We start from the raw sequence: 17735 nt of genomic DNA, 5'->3' as shown, positions 1-17735 counted from the left end.
CATCTGGACAATTTTTAGTCTAACCCAACACACAGACCAGCTGTGCCCTAGAGAGCTGCTATTGTGGTTCATCCCGTGCATTGGGCACAATTTACCAACCCATCTGGCTGATTGCTTGTGGAGGCATTTATCGGGCAAGTGAGACCGTGTGTGTGTGTGTGTGTGTGTGTGTGTGAGTGTGTAATAGATAGGAAATTACAATACAATCAGTTTTTAAGCTGAGATGTACTGTAAAAGCCAAAACAATATTCACATGAAGTAAAAATCTGCTTTACTTCAACCTGTTTCCAGTGCAAACTGTTTTTTTTTTTTCTTGAGTTTAGTGCTTTGATCTCACTTATCCAACTATATTTCCTTTTTCAGAAGATTTCTGAAACATCGAGGAAGTGGAATCTTCTCATTTCATATGCAGATTCTTTTGTGTTATATGTAAATGATTGATGGCAAAATATGAATTAAACTGACTCATTAAGATTAATATTTTATTTTGTGTATTTTTGCTCATGATTGATATGACACATATCAGAGAGATAAGCAACAGTTATGCTTAGGCAAGTTTACAGTACTCTCACTCTAGTCACCAGCTTTGTTAAGTGTTATGCTGCCACCCAGTGGACAACTATATTGATTGCACAAAACACAGTAATATAGTTTTTCTATCTATCTATCTATCTATCTATCTATCTATCTATCTATCTATCTATCTATCTATCTATCTATCTATCTATCTATCTATCTATCTATCTATCTATCTATCTATCTAATATGTGTGTACATATTATAGCAAAAACAAGCACTGTTGACATTCTCCTCTGAAGAGAGTCACATCCTGTTTGTTGTTGTAACGTTACTCACCTGTCTAAACGTCACCCAGTAGTCTTAAGCACCCCGCTGTCCTCCACCATTTGCTCCATGATCAACTTAGTTTATGGTCCACTTGGCTTTCCATACTTGCATGTCCTTGTGCATATGCTTGTGTGAGCGAGCGTATAGTTTACCTCACTGTGTGCACACTTACAAAGATGAACCACCTGCATGTAAAGTGAGTCTCTCTGCTCCAGCCTCACTCCCCCTTTTTCTCTTTCTCCATATCTTTAGCTTTTTTCTTCTTATGTTAAAATATTTCTCTAATGCCTTTACTACTAGTACTTTTGTCTTCGAGAAAAAGAAAATTTCACAGTGGACTTTGTTTCTCACACATTGCAAATCGCTCTTAGTACGCACAGTAGATTGTATGTGGAGGGATTCACCACAGCAGACTGATGAATGTAGTTGAGTTTCATTGTGGGTATTGTAGGCGACAGGCTTTGACAAGGAAGAAGAATGCATGGCTTGGCCCCTAAATTTTCCATCCAAGTTTGTGAAAACCACGTCAATTTCCTGAGAAAGACAATTAATGTACAATCAATGCAGTTTTTGTGTATTAGTTATCGTAGGAGAAAGTCAACCGTCCCATTGAATACCAACAAGTTTCTTACGGATGCTGTGTCACTGAGGGCATTGTGCCCACCCCCCCACTCCCTTTGTGCCTGTGGCTGTCTGGCTTATTATTATGGTCTGTCTGGCAGGCTGCCTGGCTGGTGGTCTCTAAGTGAACTTGATACTGAAATCAGCAGCCGGGCTGTGATGTGTAGAGCATCAAGGGGGTTGTGCGGAGCTAGTCTGGAGCTAAGCCAGTCACTTAACACTTGTCAACAGTTCTAATGAAAGTGGCCTTTTTCTTGGTGGCCTCTTTTTCATTAGCGGGGTCGGAGGTCGCCACTCAAGGCTGGTTGTCTGTCAGCCTGAGTGGGCAGACAACTGAGGATGAGGGCTGAGGAAGGGGGTTAGAGAAGGGGACATAAGGGCAGAGGGGGAAGGGGGAAGAGGGAAGAGGGAAAAATTCACTGGTTAGTTGGCTCCTTATGTTTTGTTTCCTGGATGCCCTGCTGGTCCCGGTGAATCATTTTGTGGTTAATGTATCCCATTTGTCAACCCTAAATTTTCTCACTTGACATTGTAACTGTTTGCATCTTTAATGTATGTATTTGTCTAATGTCTTAATCTCTTTCACATACACTAGCACGGAAAGCTAGACATTCTACAGAATGATGTTGTATATATGTAGATAAGGAAAACTTCAAGCTCTATAGAGCTTATGTTCCCCAAGTTCTACTTCACTTTTTACTCTCTTTCCATTCCTCTCACTGTTCTCTATGATGCTCCTTTAACACAGATGTGGCCAACTTAGTGACTAAGAGAGAGAGAATTAGTCGACATCCCTCTCCTCCTCCTCCTCTTCCCTTTCACCCCGGCCTCTTGCACATGAAAGGGGCCGCGCAAGGCCAATAGATGGCCGGTGGGGTGTGTGCTATGCGAGGGCCCCAGACCCAGACACAACACAACACACAGCTCTGCGGGCCACCACAGCTGGGCTGGAATGTGACCTGCTTCAGACTAGGCCCTGTGTGTGTGAAATACAAGTGGAAGGAGGAGGACATGGATGGAGGGATGCACTGCCTGCATAAGCCTTTTGATAAGTTGTGAGCATGTTGGGTATTTTGTCTTCAACATAGGGAACAGCACAACATAACAAAGCAAGAACATATGTAGTATTTTCTAAATAATCTTTATTCATTTTGCCTTTATATTCATAAAAGAATTAATAAACACTAAAATATATAGATATAGATTAATAAAAATACATCTGCTCTCTATGTAATTAGATTCACAGAGACTTTCTGCCTATATATATATATATATATATATATATATATATATATATATATATATATATATATATATATATATATATACAGTACAGGCCAAAAGTTTGGACACACCTTCTCATTCAATGTGTTTCTTTATTTTCATGACTATTTACATTGTAGATTCAATCAAAACTCAATCAAAACTATGAATGAACACATATGGAATTATGTACTTAACAAAAAAGTGTGAAATAACTGAAAACATGTCTTATATTTTAGATTCTTCAAAGTAGCCACCCTTTGCTTTTTTTGATAGCGCTGCAAACCCTTGGTGTTCTCTCAATGAAATGGTTTTCACTTCACAGGTGTGCTTTGTCAGGGTTAATTAGTGGATTTTTTTCCCTTATTAATAAAAAAGCAAAGAGTGGCTACTTTGAAGAATCTAAAATATTAGACATGTTTTCAGTTATTTCACACTTTTTTGTTAAGTACATAATTCCATATGTGTTCATTCATAGTATTGATGCCGTCAGTGAGAATCTACAAAAAAAAAAAAAAAAAAAAAAAAAAAAAAAAAAAATTAAATTAAAAGGTGTGTCCAAACTTTTGGCCTGTAATGTAATATATACATATATATATAATATATATATATATATATATATATATATATATATATAGAGAGAGAGAGAGAGATATACATATATATCAAATGGCCATATCAAATAGATCAAGAAAAATAAATACATAGTACAGAAGTCCACATACATATTCTGTATTGTAAATTAAAACTTATGAAAATGGATTCCACAAAATATGAAACCAAAGAGCTTATTTGATTCTGGTAAATAAACTGAGGGTTCAAACTGCATTATTGTGAGCTCAAGTGCGGACAGATGTTACACACTGTCTATCTTGGGATAACCCACAAAAACATAAAGCAAACATAGCCTACTAATATTTAAACATATTTTTAAAATGAATGGTATTAGTGTATTCAAGATAACATTTGGAAAGGAAATCTATAATACTTTTTTAGTAAACAGTTTACTAAAGATTAAATACTTTGTACAGGGTAAATGCTTGGGGCTATTCTACCTGCACCTTTTCCAGACAGTGTGCCCTAGGTGCAAGCTTGATTCTTATTTAAAAAAAAGAGCGATTAGGACCATGTTGACACAGCATCTTTGAAGAAATCATGAATGAAAACTGATAAAAAATGATCAGTGTCAAAAACAAAAACTACGAGGAGGGATCTATTGAGCAATAAGGAACAAAGTAAGACAAGAAAAACCATCTGAATCAGGCAACAAAACCTCCAATGTTACAGATAAGTTATGTTTTATGTTTACTGGCAGTCATTCAGACTGGTGAGTGAGGTCACTGGAGCTTGGAATAATCAGAAAACATGAGACAAAAGACTTTTAGTGAGTGTGAGACTTTAAGAGACTACTGGACGACAGAGAAATCTTTAAGGAAATCACAGGTTTTCTTGTGAATAACCTCGCGAAGCTTCCTGATTCTACGAGTGCTGGAGGAGCCTACGAAGCTGTCGGGCTGCAGAACGGCCATGCCATTTTGAACATCCCCCATGATGATGAGCTGCCCGTCGGCTGTAGTGATATTGGGGCACGGGCAGTTCCAGTCCATGTTCAGAAGAGTCACCTCCAGGGGCTCTTTGCCAAAAAACCTCAGACCCATCTTCTCGTCCTTCAAGATCTCTTCTACTGTCACCAAAGCATGGCCAGACTCTTGCTCCTCCGTCAGCTCGGTCACACGCCCGAGGATCACAAAGTCACTTTTGCAGAAGCTGGTGACCATCTTGGCTCGGGGTTTACATATCTTGCAGTTGTGGTTTTTCAGAAAGGGACACATCTCTTCACAGGCCTCTTTAGACTCAAAGTTGTTCTCGTTGCCACCGCACCCTCCGTACACAAAGGACTGGCACTTTTTGAGGCCGCTGCTGTAAGCCCAGCGAGGCTCGTATGCTTTGCAAGGCCCTTGGAGGCTCGGTAGGCTGCACGGAGCCGCCAGCTCTCCTCCGCATGACAGCATGCAGGCTTCATAGGTGTCGAAATGGTTACGGTTTTTATTGCACTGACTGTAGGTGAAGGTGAAGCAATTGTTCCTCTTTGGTTCATAGTACCAGCTCATGCTCTCTTCTCCACAGCCATCTGTGTCTGGACTTTTAAGACACTCTTCAGCTGAAAACGGCAGGTTGGTACTATTCCCCTCTCCATTCTTACCTTTCGCCTCCTTCCTGATCACTACCAAGGGAAAGTGTGACGATACACTTCCCCCAACGTTTTTGGCTGTACACGTATAGATGCCGGCATCCTGAAGTTGCGCATTGTATATGACCAGCTGGCCAATGTTAGTGACCACAACGTTGCCTCGGACATGATTAGGTCTCATTATGGTGTTATCTTTGCCCTTCAGTTGTTTCTCCCAGGTGATTTCCGGATGTGGTTTCCCAGAGACATCGCACAGGAAGCTAGCTGTCTCACCCACAAAAACAGCCAGCTGGGTGGGGCCGCTGTGTATGGTGGGGAGCTGGATGTCAGCTGGGAGGGTGGTCTGGAGGGCGGTGGTAGGATGTAATGTTGTCTCTGCTGGGATTGGACTGGTGTTTGGCCAGGTCAGGTGGTACCTGTAGGTAGGTAGGTCGAATAAGAAAAGAATTAATCAGAGCCAGGATGTGTCAAAGGCTCTTCTTTAATTACTATACTGACATATTACACACAGAATGAATTTATTTTTCTATGCAATCAAATGTCTTTATTTTGAGCACTAAAACGAGACAACTTTACCTCATCACACCAAAAACAAACAAGTAGAGATCTAAAATACTTAACATGTTACCTGCAGGTGACCTCAGAAATAGAGATACCCTTGGAACAGGCCTCGGCATCCATGTAGCACTTGTTATAGTATGTCATGCCGTCAGACGCACACGTGAAGTGGGGTTCTCTCTCACAGCGGTCCCGGCACTTGCAAACAGGCTGGCCATCCCAGATGTCGCACTCGGACCCTTGCTGAGAGCACATGAACTTGTCGCAGGTGGCGCCCTCTGGCATTCCAATGGGGCCCTTGTTGCCCTTGACGTCTATATAGCGTGATGCCACACAGCTCTTGTTGCCACATACATTAGGGCAGCACTTCTCAAATGTCTCACAGTCCTAAAGTTGGAAAATAAAAAATACTGTTTACAGTTGAGATACAGTTTCAGTTCAAATAATGCATAATTCTTAGTAAAATCCTTCTTAACAAAACATGCTGACATGCAGATTTCATTATGAGGAATTTAGCTCAGAGGGTTCTTTAAATGTTTTCAATGTGGATGAGTATTGACGTTGAGGAAGCAAATGCAATTAAAACGTAACATTTTTAACATTACATAACCCCAAGAATATATTTGTTGAATTGTGTTTCTGCCCGATGTTTTTCTTTTAATTCTCCATGCAGCAACTCATGCACAGTGAAAAAGGAATTGTTGGAATAATAATAATAATAATAATAATAATAATAATAATAATAATAATAATAATAATAATAATAATAATAATAAGTGGTAATTGAGCTGTTTATTATTTATTTAGATCCTGGTCGACTAAAGGATATAACAGACTGTGTGCCCAGATGCTTCGACAGCAAACAAAATGCGTCTATGCCCCATTGTCTACACATTTCACATGCAGCAGGCTATACATCACGGTCAATTGCAGGTCAACTCACCTGGTCAGATTCGCACTCGCGCATGCAGGTGCTCATAGCATCCACCCACAGGTTGGGGTTCAGGTCATTCGGGCACAGACCTGCGTGAGAGTACACCACTTTTGCCACAGACATGGGCATGGGCATTGCTCTCACGCGGCAGCTGTCCATATAAAGGAGTATGGTATAACAATGTCCCAGAAGAAACCAAATCCATCGTGGAAACAGCATCCACCACATATCCGACGCGTAACAGAATGGACGCTAAAAAAAATCTTGAAAATGCAAGAAGTTGAACACGACTTAAAAGTTTGAGGAGAACTCTTGAGACTATGTCCAAACTCTCGCGTAATTCGTTTTCTAACAACTGGAATCACATGCGGCACAAAAGCAGCGAAACAAGGGCGTGCAGGACCGGTCTCGATGTGGAGAGCACTCCAGGTTAGTCGCTCCACGTTTAATAGTTGCGAGAGATTAGGGCTACGGCCAGCAAACCCACTTAAGATCTAACTACATGAATTACAGTGGCCTGTCTAGTGGGACAGAAAATCCCAGCTGAGTTACAGTTATGATCAACTTAATTAAAGAAAAAAAAAAAGAAAGTTCGCCAGCAGATTGCAGGCGCTGTTTCATAAAGGACTGGCAAGACACCTGTGCGCAAGGCGCTGGCTGCCTTAACCCTTAGCTTGCAAAGGAGAAGAAGATATTTAGCAATACTCTAAAAAGAATAGTTGATACCTTATTATAAAATTAGTGTAAAAATTAAACATTTTTGATGTTCGCACATTTAAACAAAAACGTGTAAAGATACAAGCTACTGAATATAATCTATACAAATGGCTACATTTTGTGTTACAGTCATATACTTCTATTTATCAGTGCTGATAGACTACATCTTTCATTTTAGCAAAGTTATTATTGTGTTCTGATATTAGAAGACGCTTTGAGTATGTCTGCAATAAAAAAAAACTTTGTCTGTCTTGTTAATATGCACCAAATTAAAACAGCACTGTGTGACAATACTGTGCACTATAATACTGCATTATCATTTAGCACCGTTTACACTAAAGTCTCTCCTTTCCATCTGAACAAAATGTCAGTCTCCAGAAGATGGCACCAAACACACTAGTCTTCTAGTCTTTGTTATTTGGAGATCCTGTTGGGGTTGCTTCTGCCATTAAGTAACCAATATGTTCATTTAAAATAGATTTTAGTTTAATTACAATTATTATTAATTGATGTGGTTTTTGTACGTTATGTTGTACCATGCTACATTGTGTGCAGTGATAACATTGGGGTAAAAACCCTCCTACTTACCTCCTCATCTTCTTTTTCTCTAAAGGTTTCTGTACCGTAAAAACTACAACAGCAGCCAAACTTTCCACATTAGTGATAACAATTATTCTGGTGCACCAGATGATGGTGCCACAGCCACTTCTGTGTTTTGGCCCGTAATATCTGAGCTGTCTGTTGCAGAATCCAACCTTTTAAAAACATAATATTTTAGACAAAACCAGTTCAATTTCTGCCATATTGGATACACCATTTAGTCATAATAGCCTACTGATCCCCTTGGGGATCAATGAAGTATCTATCTATCTACTGAACTGTGGTTGATTCTATATTGTCTGATATCCCATAATGTACCATTCAGAAACTGACTCAAATGATGAAACATGCATCCTTAATATGTTTGTTGTATGTGTTGTAAAATGTCCAGAAAACTCAATGCAGTCTACAATGGAATGCGATTCGACTCACCGGGCTCATGCTATCACAATATTGACATGTAAGAAGTTACAAGTAGTACAGACAGCTTGATATCATGTTGTGAAAAGCCGGATTGTTCCCCAAAAGCCAATTCCAGGAAGAGTTGCAGAAAAGGGGGCTTCAAAACAAAACAAATAGGCTGGTGGTCTGTTTGGTCGTGAACATGAACAGAAAAAAAGGATTATGCTTTAGTTTTGACCAAAAAGTGACACAAAACTCATTATAATATAATAAACAGTTTTTGCTGATGTTAAAAAGCAGATCTATCTTTATCTTTAGATGAACAAATTAAACATTTTAGTAGCCACGCTCTGTGTGTGTGTGTGTGTGTGTGTGTGTGTGTGTGTGTGTGTGTGTGTGTGTGTGTGTGTGTGTGTGTGTGTGTGTGTGTGTGTGTGTGTGTGTGACTATCCAGTGCTTCCCAAGTTGAGTCCCTGCTGAGTCCAAAGGGGCCCAGTGCTCAGGCCAAACCCTGCAGTCTTAGTCTGGTTTGTGTCTGTGAGCCCTCTCTCACACACACACACACAACAACACACACAAAAAAAAAAAAAAAAAAAAAAAAAAAAAAAAAAAACACACACACACATATATGTATGCATGCTCTCAATTTCATGCAAATGCACAAACACAGTCAGGCTGTGTTTTCAGTTTCAGCCCACCCACTCCCCCCTAACCTTCAACCCTTAAAGACCCTGCATTCCCAGCATAGCCGACACTGGGGCTATGGGGCATGTCACATATTGAATTAAGCCTCACGGTGGACCCCATTCAGGGCGCTCCGACAGTCTATCTGCCTTCAGGACATGTATTGTCTGCAGTCAGACCTTGACTTTGACCTTCTCTGTGCACACCATCTTTCGGAGCCTGGTTCAAAACAACATTGCAACTTAAGCGATGTCTCCATATAAGTTTATTTTCTTGCAAAATGAAGATTTGTGGTTAATGGCACTGTAAAGATTCTAGATCCTGGTGCTTTCACATACTTTATATCACAATCATGTTATCCTCAGTAATTGCAAGAAATCACCGATAGGCTATAAGCAGAAATCAAAACATTTGATTAATGAGCTTTGCCCCATCAGGGATGAATCTACGATGGTTAGAATTGGCATTGGGTGGTTTTGTTATTTTGTTATCTACAGATGTTATCTAGATGTTTCCCCTTGTTTAACGCCTTTATGCTAAGCTAAGCTAACAGGATGCTGGCTGGAGCCTTATATTGAATGGACCGATACAAGTTTGGTATCAATCCTCCCATCAAACTCTTCGCCAGAAGGCGAATAACAAAATTTTCCAAAATGTTGGAACTATTCCTTTAAATCATTTGCTGTACGTCGGCTTCACAGCTTAAGTAAGAATTCATTTTCTGACACACTCTATTTATTAGATGACCCCGGCATTTCTTTTGGTGTCTTCCAAATCTCTCTACTTTGTTCAATAGTCCCAGCTTCACTACGTTATTTAAGGACAAATCACTCACGGGGTCTCACGTATGTATCCCAACGGGTTTGTTGGGATATATACGTATAAGCTACTGTACGTCTTACCTCACCGTTAATCTCTTGGTGGCTTTACAGTGTCATGCGTGCATTTGTGTGGTAAATAAGCAGCTCTGTATATTGGCTTTGTGCATTACGCCTGTTAGAGAGGGGCACAAATTGTACCAAGGGCCATAGTCCAAGCACATCGACCAAGGCACGTACCTGCGAGTAACGTCGCCTTATGCCTCCATTTGTAAAAAGCTCTTAGGGGTCCTTGGCCATGCAGGTCCACAGCGTCTCTTGCCCATGACTGGGTCCTGGGAAGCTGGTGGAGCTGGTTCAAAACAATGAAGGTGTTTATGACTGTTCATACTAAGCTTATTATGAGTGTCTCACTCCAGAACAAAGGAGAGAGACACATCCAGCCACAGCAGAGCCCTAAGCTGATTCCTCAGCCGATTCCCCAGCACTAGTCTAGACACACAACGCAACATGCCGGTGGACAGATAGACACACACACACACACACACACACACACACACACACACACAGACAGACACACGCAGACACACACACACCTTTGTCAGCACCATTCTGCTCATTACGCAATATTTGTGCTCTCCAGATTGCCGTGTCTGAACATCTGTTCGCCACATGAACACTATTGTATTCATTTCACTGAAGAGGTTAAGGATTCCACAGACACACAAGTGTGTCAGTACGACCATAACTTAGGTGTTGTTTATGTTCTTTAAATCAGAAAGGGAACATAACAAAATGTCTGGTTAGTTAAGTTCATAAGGGAATGTACAACATCAGCTTGTTGTGCAAATGCAGGTCAAAAGTGAAAAACCACAGCTGGATGGTACAATACTGAACTTTGAAATATGGAACATTTCCAGAAAGGCTTTTTATTAGCGTTAATAATGGACCTAATAAGTGGTAAAACACTGACGTGTTAAATAAAGTTTAAAGGAAATCTAAACCAATCATGAAATTGTGTATCTGCGCAGCACATTGTTCAGCTTGATAACCATTTTTGTTATGTTATATATTTAAAAATATATATTATTCAGGTTTATTAGAATCATTGTGCAGGTAGGAGCTTGTGTGACTGTTGCTAAACTTTTATATTTTGCTATTCATTTTTATTTTGGTGTTCAATAATGAAATAATTCATGCAATAGCTGAAAAAAAATGTACTTTTGAACGGACCATGTCATACAAATGAAGATCCTTCTCCCAAGCAATCATCTTTTGTGACATCAGTGCCAGCACTGAAGAAGAATTTTCATTTATTACTTGTGAATGAATGGAAATGATTATTTAATTATTATTAAGAGTTTAGAATTGTCAATTAGCATGTAAATGCTGAGGCCAAAATGAGCTCTGAACAATTCTCTTAAGAGCTTGAGTACTGAAGGTGCATCTCCGAGCACACTACTAGACAGGCATCTCGACAGTGGTGCATTTCAGTATAAAAATAAAATGGACCAGTATCCAAACAGGAGGTTTTAAAATACTTTTTATGAATTTAATTAAATCCAAGCAAAAAAAAATAAAAAAAATAAAAAGCTATCCTCTTATTATGACATGACTATGTGGCTCATCTAATATTTGCTCTTGTGCCCCCTCTACTGGCTCTCGGTTGAAACATACATTTCAATAAATTAATTGGGGAGTTTAACATCCAGCACACACATGCAGGTACAAACAAAGGATAACCTGCAACAAAAGCTAAACTAAACATGTGACTGGCCCCTTCATTTAAAGTGAGCATTAAGATTAGATAATCAAACTCATGACTTCAATTGGTCAGGTGGACACACTATGCTTTTAGTAGACACAAGGTCAATTTGAGAGAAGAAGAGGGAAGTAATTCACCATGCTTTTATCAAAGAACAGATACAGGTCTCCAGAACAAAAGAACGCAACTGCTTAACAGTGCCTAAGATCAGTTCTACAAGTACACAGGACGTACTGGATATAAAAATATCAGACTCTGAATGCATAGGTTAAGTCAAACTGTATTCTGCTTTGTCTAGAACAATAAGCAACCCCAACAAATAGAATGTTAGTGGTCTCCTTTCCACAGAATCAAAGAAGATCCTATAAAAACCCATTTCAAACATGCTGCGGTCACTCTCCCAGAGCACCAAACGGCGCGGTGGAGGGGTTTGTCCATACATTGTCCCACTTTCTCAACCAAGCTCCTGCCTTAAACATGTGGCACAACTTTACTTAATCAAGCATTTAACATAGTAGGAAACAGAAAATAAGCACTCTTGGTAGTCCTTTCTTCTCACAACAATCTTTTCCTCCCACATTGCACTTGGCCTCAACAACAGCATCGCAGCACTTTTACATCCCATTGTTAAACTCTTTCTTGCACAATAGAAGACTCTTTTTCTTTTTTTTTTGACACAAACACAACAGGCCTAACTGGTTAAAAAAATTATACAAATTAATAAAAAATATATCATAAAACATACAAATACAGTAAGAGCTTTAGGTATACATTTCAACAGTAAACAGTTACCACTGGGTAAGAAACCTTTTGATTGTAGGACAAGTGTAGTGGCCGCCTACTGCACTGCTTCAAATAAATGAGCTTCAGCATCGAGAATTAAAGGAACATAAAGTGTTGGTGAAAGCAGCATAAAATGTTACCGTCCGACACAACGTGGCTGTGCCTCTTGACCTGTTAAATTCTTAATGTACAGTATAAGAATGTTTTAAGTGTAGTCGTCTTGGCAGTCTCCGTTTGAGTCGGACAGTCTCTGAGCGACGGAATACAAACCGTTAACGTCAACATTTTCTTTAATTACAAATGTAAAATTAGCACTAGACTGGCTTTAACAACCAAACTGAAGCCATACATTTATATTTTAAAAGAAACCTAGTCACCATATAGATTGACCATATAGAACTGAGAGGACACAGGGTGACAAAGATAACTGTGTCAGCAATGAGAATTCTGATTAGTGCTGGAGGAACAAGGACGCACTCAATCATACAACCCGAGATCATCATGTCCTTTGCCGTATCCCATTTCTTTTTTTCTTCACGTCAACAAAAGCTGCATTCTTTCCTGAAGCAGTGATAGTTTGTTCTGCAGTTAGTATCTTTGCTGGCTAGATTAGTTTTTGGTTTGGATTCTGATCACAGTTAAAACAGAAGGACAGCAACTGAAATGAAAGTATAAATCAAGTGGGCAGCCATATACACAACCTTGGCAGGGACTCAAGTCTCGCTACTCTTAAGCGCATGATCTCGCTTCATTAGTAAGAATCAATACAACCCAAAACATTTAAAATAAATACTTCACAGTTGACAGTTTTAGTGTTATGCTGACTGAACCTAACAGTTTGCCCTGCAAAGCAGAAGTGCTAATGCGCTGTAGAAAATAAAAATGAGTTGCTGCACATTTATCTCTACTTTTTATGTCCGACATGAAAAGAGAACAATTCAAATAGAACTAATGATTTCTTTTTCCACAGTGTATGACTGAATGATTTAAATATGAAAGGAAACCAGTCCATCCTTGTGTGGATATAGATTAAAGCATACTGTATGTGTAGTCAGCAAATAGAAGCACTATTAGTCCAAAGATGCTTTTGTCTCACCTGGTGTAAGATTACTGCCACCTTAAGAATTAGGACAGTAATGGATGCCCTCTGCAGGAAAGACACTAAGGTTTATGCCTACAGCATGTATGAAAGTGTGTACGCCAGCTAGAACATCTGATAGCACTCTACAGGTCAATTTCCTAGAAATTCAAGTTGCTGTGTGCAGGTCCAACTTATTCTGCGGACTGATGATGAACTTATCGGTAAGAGTTATGTAAATCCTTCCTTTTGCTCCTCTGCTCTTTGTCTTATCAGACCAAGTCTTTTCCTCTGTGACCATAGTCCACAGCCAGGATAGGGATGTGTCCAAATAAGGCTATTACAGGATCCCATTAAGTCCAGTCCGTATGGAAGACAAGCCAATGTCTCCCTCTTTTGTCCCACTGGAGCCTTGGCACAAAGTGCAGGAGTGGGAGGAGAGAAAGAGATAAAGAGAGGAGAAAGAGGCCCAAATACTTTCGCACATAATCGAGGACATCATGCATCAGTAATTGCTTACAACTGGTTGGGTACACTAAAGCGGCAGGAGGGCCAGAGCAGGACAGGAGGAGGACAAGAGCTACAGAACTTGAAAAAAACAAATCCCAGTTAGGAAATTGGCGAAACACCAAAGCCGGACAAAGCTGTAATCGGGAACCTGGGCGGGCAACTAGTTATGGTGGCTTGAGGGTAGCTACAGAAGCCCATCATAAGCGGGGAGACCTCAGGCTCCGCGGTAGCTCTAGTAGGTGAGGCGGGACGCCTTCATGTTGTAGCAGGGTCTGTCTGTTAGGCCCCCAGTCCCAGAGAACAGGGACAAGCCCTCTGCTTTCTCCAACACAACCTCAAGCTCCTGAAAGTCCTGCAGCCGAGCAACGTCCTTGTCCTGGACAGGAAAGACATTTAAACCAATAACAGATTAACTTGCAAATCATTCATTTTCATGAGGGAACAGTCTAGAAACAGTATGAAATTATTTATTGTACACATGGTTTCAGCTCTATGGACCGCCATACTGTATTTTTCTTTCCCATACCTTTCTCAACATGGTGTTCGGCAGCTTGCGGATCTTCTCCACGTGCTCAGTGCTGATATCCAACTCGCGGCAACAGACCCTCAGAAGGGAACGATAGGTAAGCTCCTGGCGGTCCAGCTCCACTTCAATGAAGTCGTTCTCCCGAGCGTTGGGGTTCTGGATACGCACCTTCAGCACCAACTCTAGAAAAAAGGACCAGAGTGATACCTCTTTATTAACAAAGATATTGTGCTTTCTAATAAGATGACGGACATAGCCCGAGGTGAGTCACTGCAGAAGACGGGTGTGTAGAAGCAGCAATGAGCATGCAGCGTGCTTCTCCCAAGATCTAATGAAGTTTGTGATTGGCTGTCTAACGTTACACGTCGTAGAGACACACAGGAAAAAACTCTACGTTTTGCACAGAGACAGGGCTCGCGTAGTAGGAGCTGAAAGAAAAAAAAAAAAGAAAAAAAAAGAAAAGAAAAAAGTTTGCCATCATGTGTAATGTTGTACTTTCTTTTTGTTTTATAAAATTGGTATCGTAAAAAGCATTGTTTGGGAGCCGGTATTGAAGTCAAGGTATTGGTATCGAACATTTTTGAACGATACCCAGCCCTACTTTTCTGTTTGTGAACATATTAAACAAAAAAAACAGGTTATGTGTTAATAAATATAATTTAGAGACGCAGGTTGGCCTTTGACTTTTGGATAGAGCCAGGCTAATATGTATGATGTAATATGGCGCTTGCCTATCATCATGTTGTGTCGTGTATATTGATGTGGGGTTAGAAATAACTGAATACAAGATTTCTCTCTCACCTTGCACGTTGACAGGGAAGGTGCTGGTGAAGAAGAAAGGCTGGAAGGCTGGCATGGGCCCACCAGCCTGGCCGTAGCTCAGCTGCTGTGGGATAGACTGCTGCCTGCTCATAGTTGGGTTAGCGCCGGCCACCGGGGCCTGGACCTGGCTCCCACTGCTGCTGGCCAAGCTGGGGCTATGTGAGGCCAACGGAGGCGAGCATACGGTGCCATTATGCGCCACCGCATGCGGGTAGTCGGCATGGTTGACAAGGTGCGGCTCAACTGACAGGTCCATGGGCACTGTGCAGTTAACAACGCCGTGATTGTGGGATGAGGCCGGGCTGGGTGACACACCATTTTGCTCAGTCACAGGAATGAATTCCCCAGCCTGGGCTTGGCTGTCAGTGGTAGGGTTTGGGGGAGGAGAGGGAACGTCAGAGAGCAGGCTCTGTGACTTCTGAGGCTCATGAGTCGGTGAAAGGGAGGGTGAATCGCTGTGCGTATCCTCAGCGTGTTCTCCAGAACCATTCTGTGTAAGGTGCTGTGCCAGGATGATCTCTGACCGGTTATCCATCTTGGAATACATGAAGGCCGGGTTAGACAGGTAGTTTGGGATGATTGGTAACTCAGGCTCCTTGACTTCAGGCACTTCCTCCACTTCAACTGTGGTAATAATGTGCATAAAAAGAGGATTATTTCCTCAAAAACAGCTCAAAATGAGAAGCCATAAACAGCAGTAGACACATTTATACCACCGCTACCCAGGGTTATAACCTGTCCATTACATGTCAATGTATCACATGGACCATGAATGCAACTGATATATCACATGCCAGTAGAAACTAAATACGTATAATAATTACGTGACAGGGAACAAGAGGGTAAGAAGTGTGTAGTTTACCTCCTAAAAGCCGTTTGATCTCTGGTTTGGATGTAAGTTGTGAGGCCAACTCATCCTTAGCCGTGAGGATTTCTTTATCTGCTCCATAACTGAGTAAGTAGGACACTATGTGCTTATGGTTCCTCTTACATGCCCAGTGCAGGCACGTCCTTTTGAGATTATTGGAGAGAGAGAGAGAACACAGTTCAATGAAACAAAACATCGTGGATATGCTGATAAAATGACTTTAAGACAGCATATGTTGGAGATCAGTTTAAGTTTACATTTATATAGTTCCACCTGTCGTCACACAGGTTGTGTATTGAACTAGGAAGTTGGAGTGGTAAATCACAGCAGAACATGCTATTTCTATGCTGACAGAATTGTGTTACATATGGACTTTAGTGATAAAAATCAAGTTATTTTATCAGTTTTCTATTATGTTATTTAAATCAATAAACGTACTATCTACAATATGTGCCAATGAGAACAGGCTTGGTAGTTTCATGACTGGAGCAACCACGTGCCAATTCACATTTTCTTTGACTTTCCTTCACAGTGACTAGTCCCTTCTGTTGTTTAGAGATGAATAGAATAATGGCACTTTATACTTTAAACCATCCCAAAATAAGCAGGGATAAAAGGTGACATGTCTGGCTGACTAACGAGCCTTGCTCTGCCTAATAAGATAACACTGGCCAGCTTGAATCCCCGGAACAACGCACTTGGCTGCGCTAAACTTTTCAACAACTGATTATTTACAACACTCGTCGGCTTGCGTTTAAAGTGTCGAAGACCACATGCACTCGTCCAAACACTCACCAGCCATTTATTTCATTCTGTGAATTCACGTTTACTCCACTCTCCACCAATGTCCGCACTTCGTCGATATCCCCGATGGCAGACGCCTCTCTCAGTCGCTCCTGTAATTCTTTATCCAACGAAGTGGTGGACATTTTGGTACAGACAACTAGCGCTGCGAGATCATAGGATACACACAATCCTCTCGGATTAAGTTGTCAAAACTAATTGCCTAACGACGTTCCTACCGACGGCACAAAGGTCCACTAAAAATAGACTTTTCAGCTAACATTAGCTACCCGGCTAATCTTACCTACTGGCTAGCTCAACGAGATGCTAGCTAGTAGTCTTTGGTGCTAGCTTGTGGCAGCAGATCGCTTCGGCTAATGCAACTTCGTGTTGAGTCTTTGGCGTTCACAATCATAGACAGTAGGTCCCGTCCTCGCCATTTATCTCAGTTGTTTGTTCACGTTATAGTACCACTACCGACATACTAGTGCACTCATTCAATCAGTCAGTGGTGTCGGAGTTCCGTCAGTGGGCTGCCAAAAACATCACCGCCTCATCGGGGGGCATCTTTAGATGTAACAACAGTGAGCACAGATGTTAGTTCCCATATGAATACTGTAAATTATCTGACGCGTTTTGTTGCCACTTGACTTTATGTAAAATGATGTGACATTATCCAGTCCCGAGTTCTCCTCATAACTCCAATAATTAAAAGGGGAAATCATTGTTATAAACACACACACACGCACACAAACCCGCACACACACACGCACGCGCGCGCGCACACTGGTGTTGCTGGGCTATTGGTAACCATGCAACCAGGGGATAATAATAATTTCCACATGTTGAGTCACACAAATCGTGGTTAGATCCCTCCAGACCACATCAAATCATGTTTACTGAATAAGCCACAATTTACATGTAGCCTGCATGGGGTCATAAACGTAAAAGACACGGGCAATCTAA

General features: G+C 41.0%; 2 protein-coding genes across 2 annotated transcripts; both read right to left on the bottom strand.

Annotated features, from left to right (window-relative positions):
* Nucleotides 1-3372: 3372 nt before the first annotated feature.
* On the bottom strand, nt 3373-7562 carry wfikkn2a (info WAP, follistatin/kazal, immunoglobulin, kunitz and netrin domain containing 2a). The gene is made up of 3 exons (XM_039825339.1): nt 6423-7562; nt 5550-5866; nt 3373-5337 (listed from the first exon to the last, which is right to left on the bottom strand). Exons 1-3 carry the CDS (start codon nt 6639-6641, stop codon nt 4137-4139), a joined length of 1737 nt encoding a protein of 578 aa, XP_039681273.1. The 5' UTR covers nt 6642-7562; the 3' UTR covers nt 3373-4136.
* Nucleotides 7563-11467: 3905 nt separating this feature from the next.
* ankrd40 (ankyrin repeat domain 40) lies at nt 11468-17355 on the bottom strand. Its single transcript, XM_039825338.1, has 5 exons — nt 16782-17355; nt 15981-16129; nt 15098-15742; nt 14297-14478; nt 11468-14146 (listed from the first exon to the last, which is right to left on the bottom strand). Exons 1-5 carry the CDS (start codon nt 16913-16915, stop codon nt 14003-14005), a joined length of 1254 nt encoding a protein of 417 aa, XP_039681272.1. The 5' UTR covers nt 16916-17355; the 3' UTR covers nt 11468-14002.
* Between the last annotated feature and the right edge of the window lie 380 nt (nt 17356-17735).

Source organism: Perca fluviatilis, chromosome 15 (genome assembly GCF_010015445.1).
Source record: "Perca fluviatilis chromosome 15, GENO_Pfluv_1.0, whole genome shotgun sequence".
Classification (NCBI taxonomy): Eukaryota; Metazoa; Chordata; class Actinopteri; order Perciformes; family Percidae; genus Perca; species Perca fluviatilis.
This window is presented reverse-complemented; position numbering and strand designations above follow the sequence as displayed.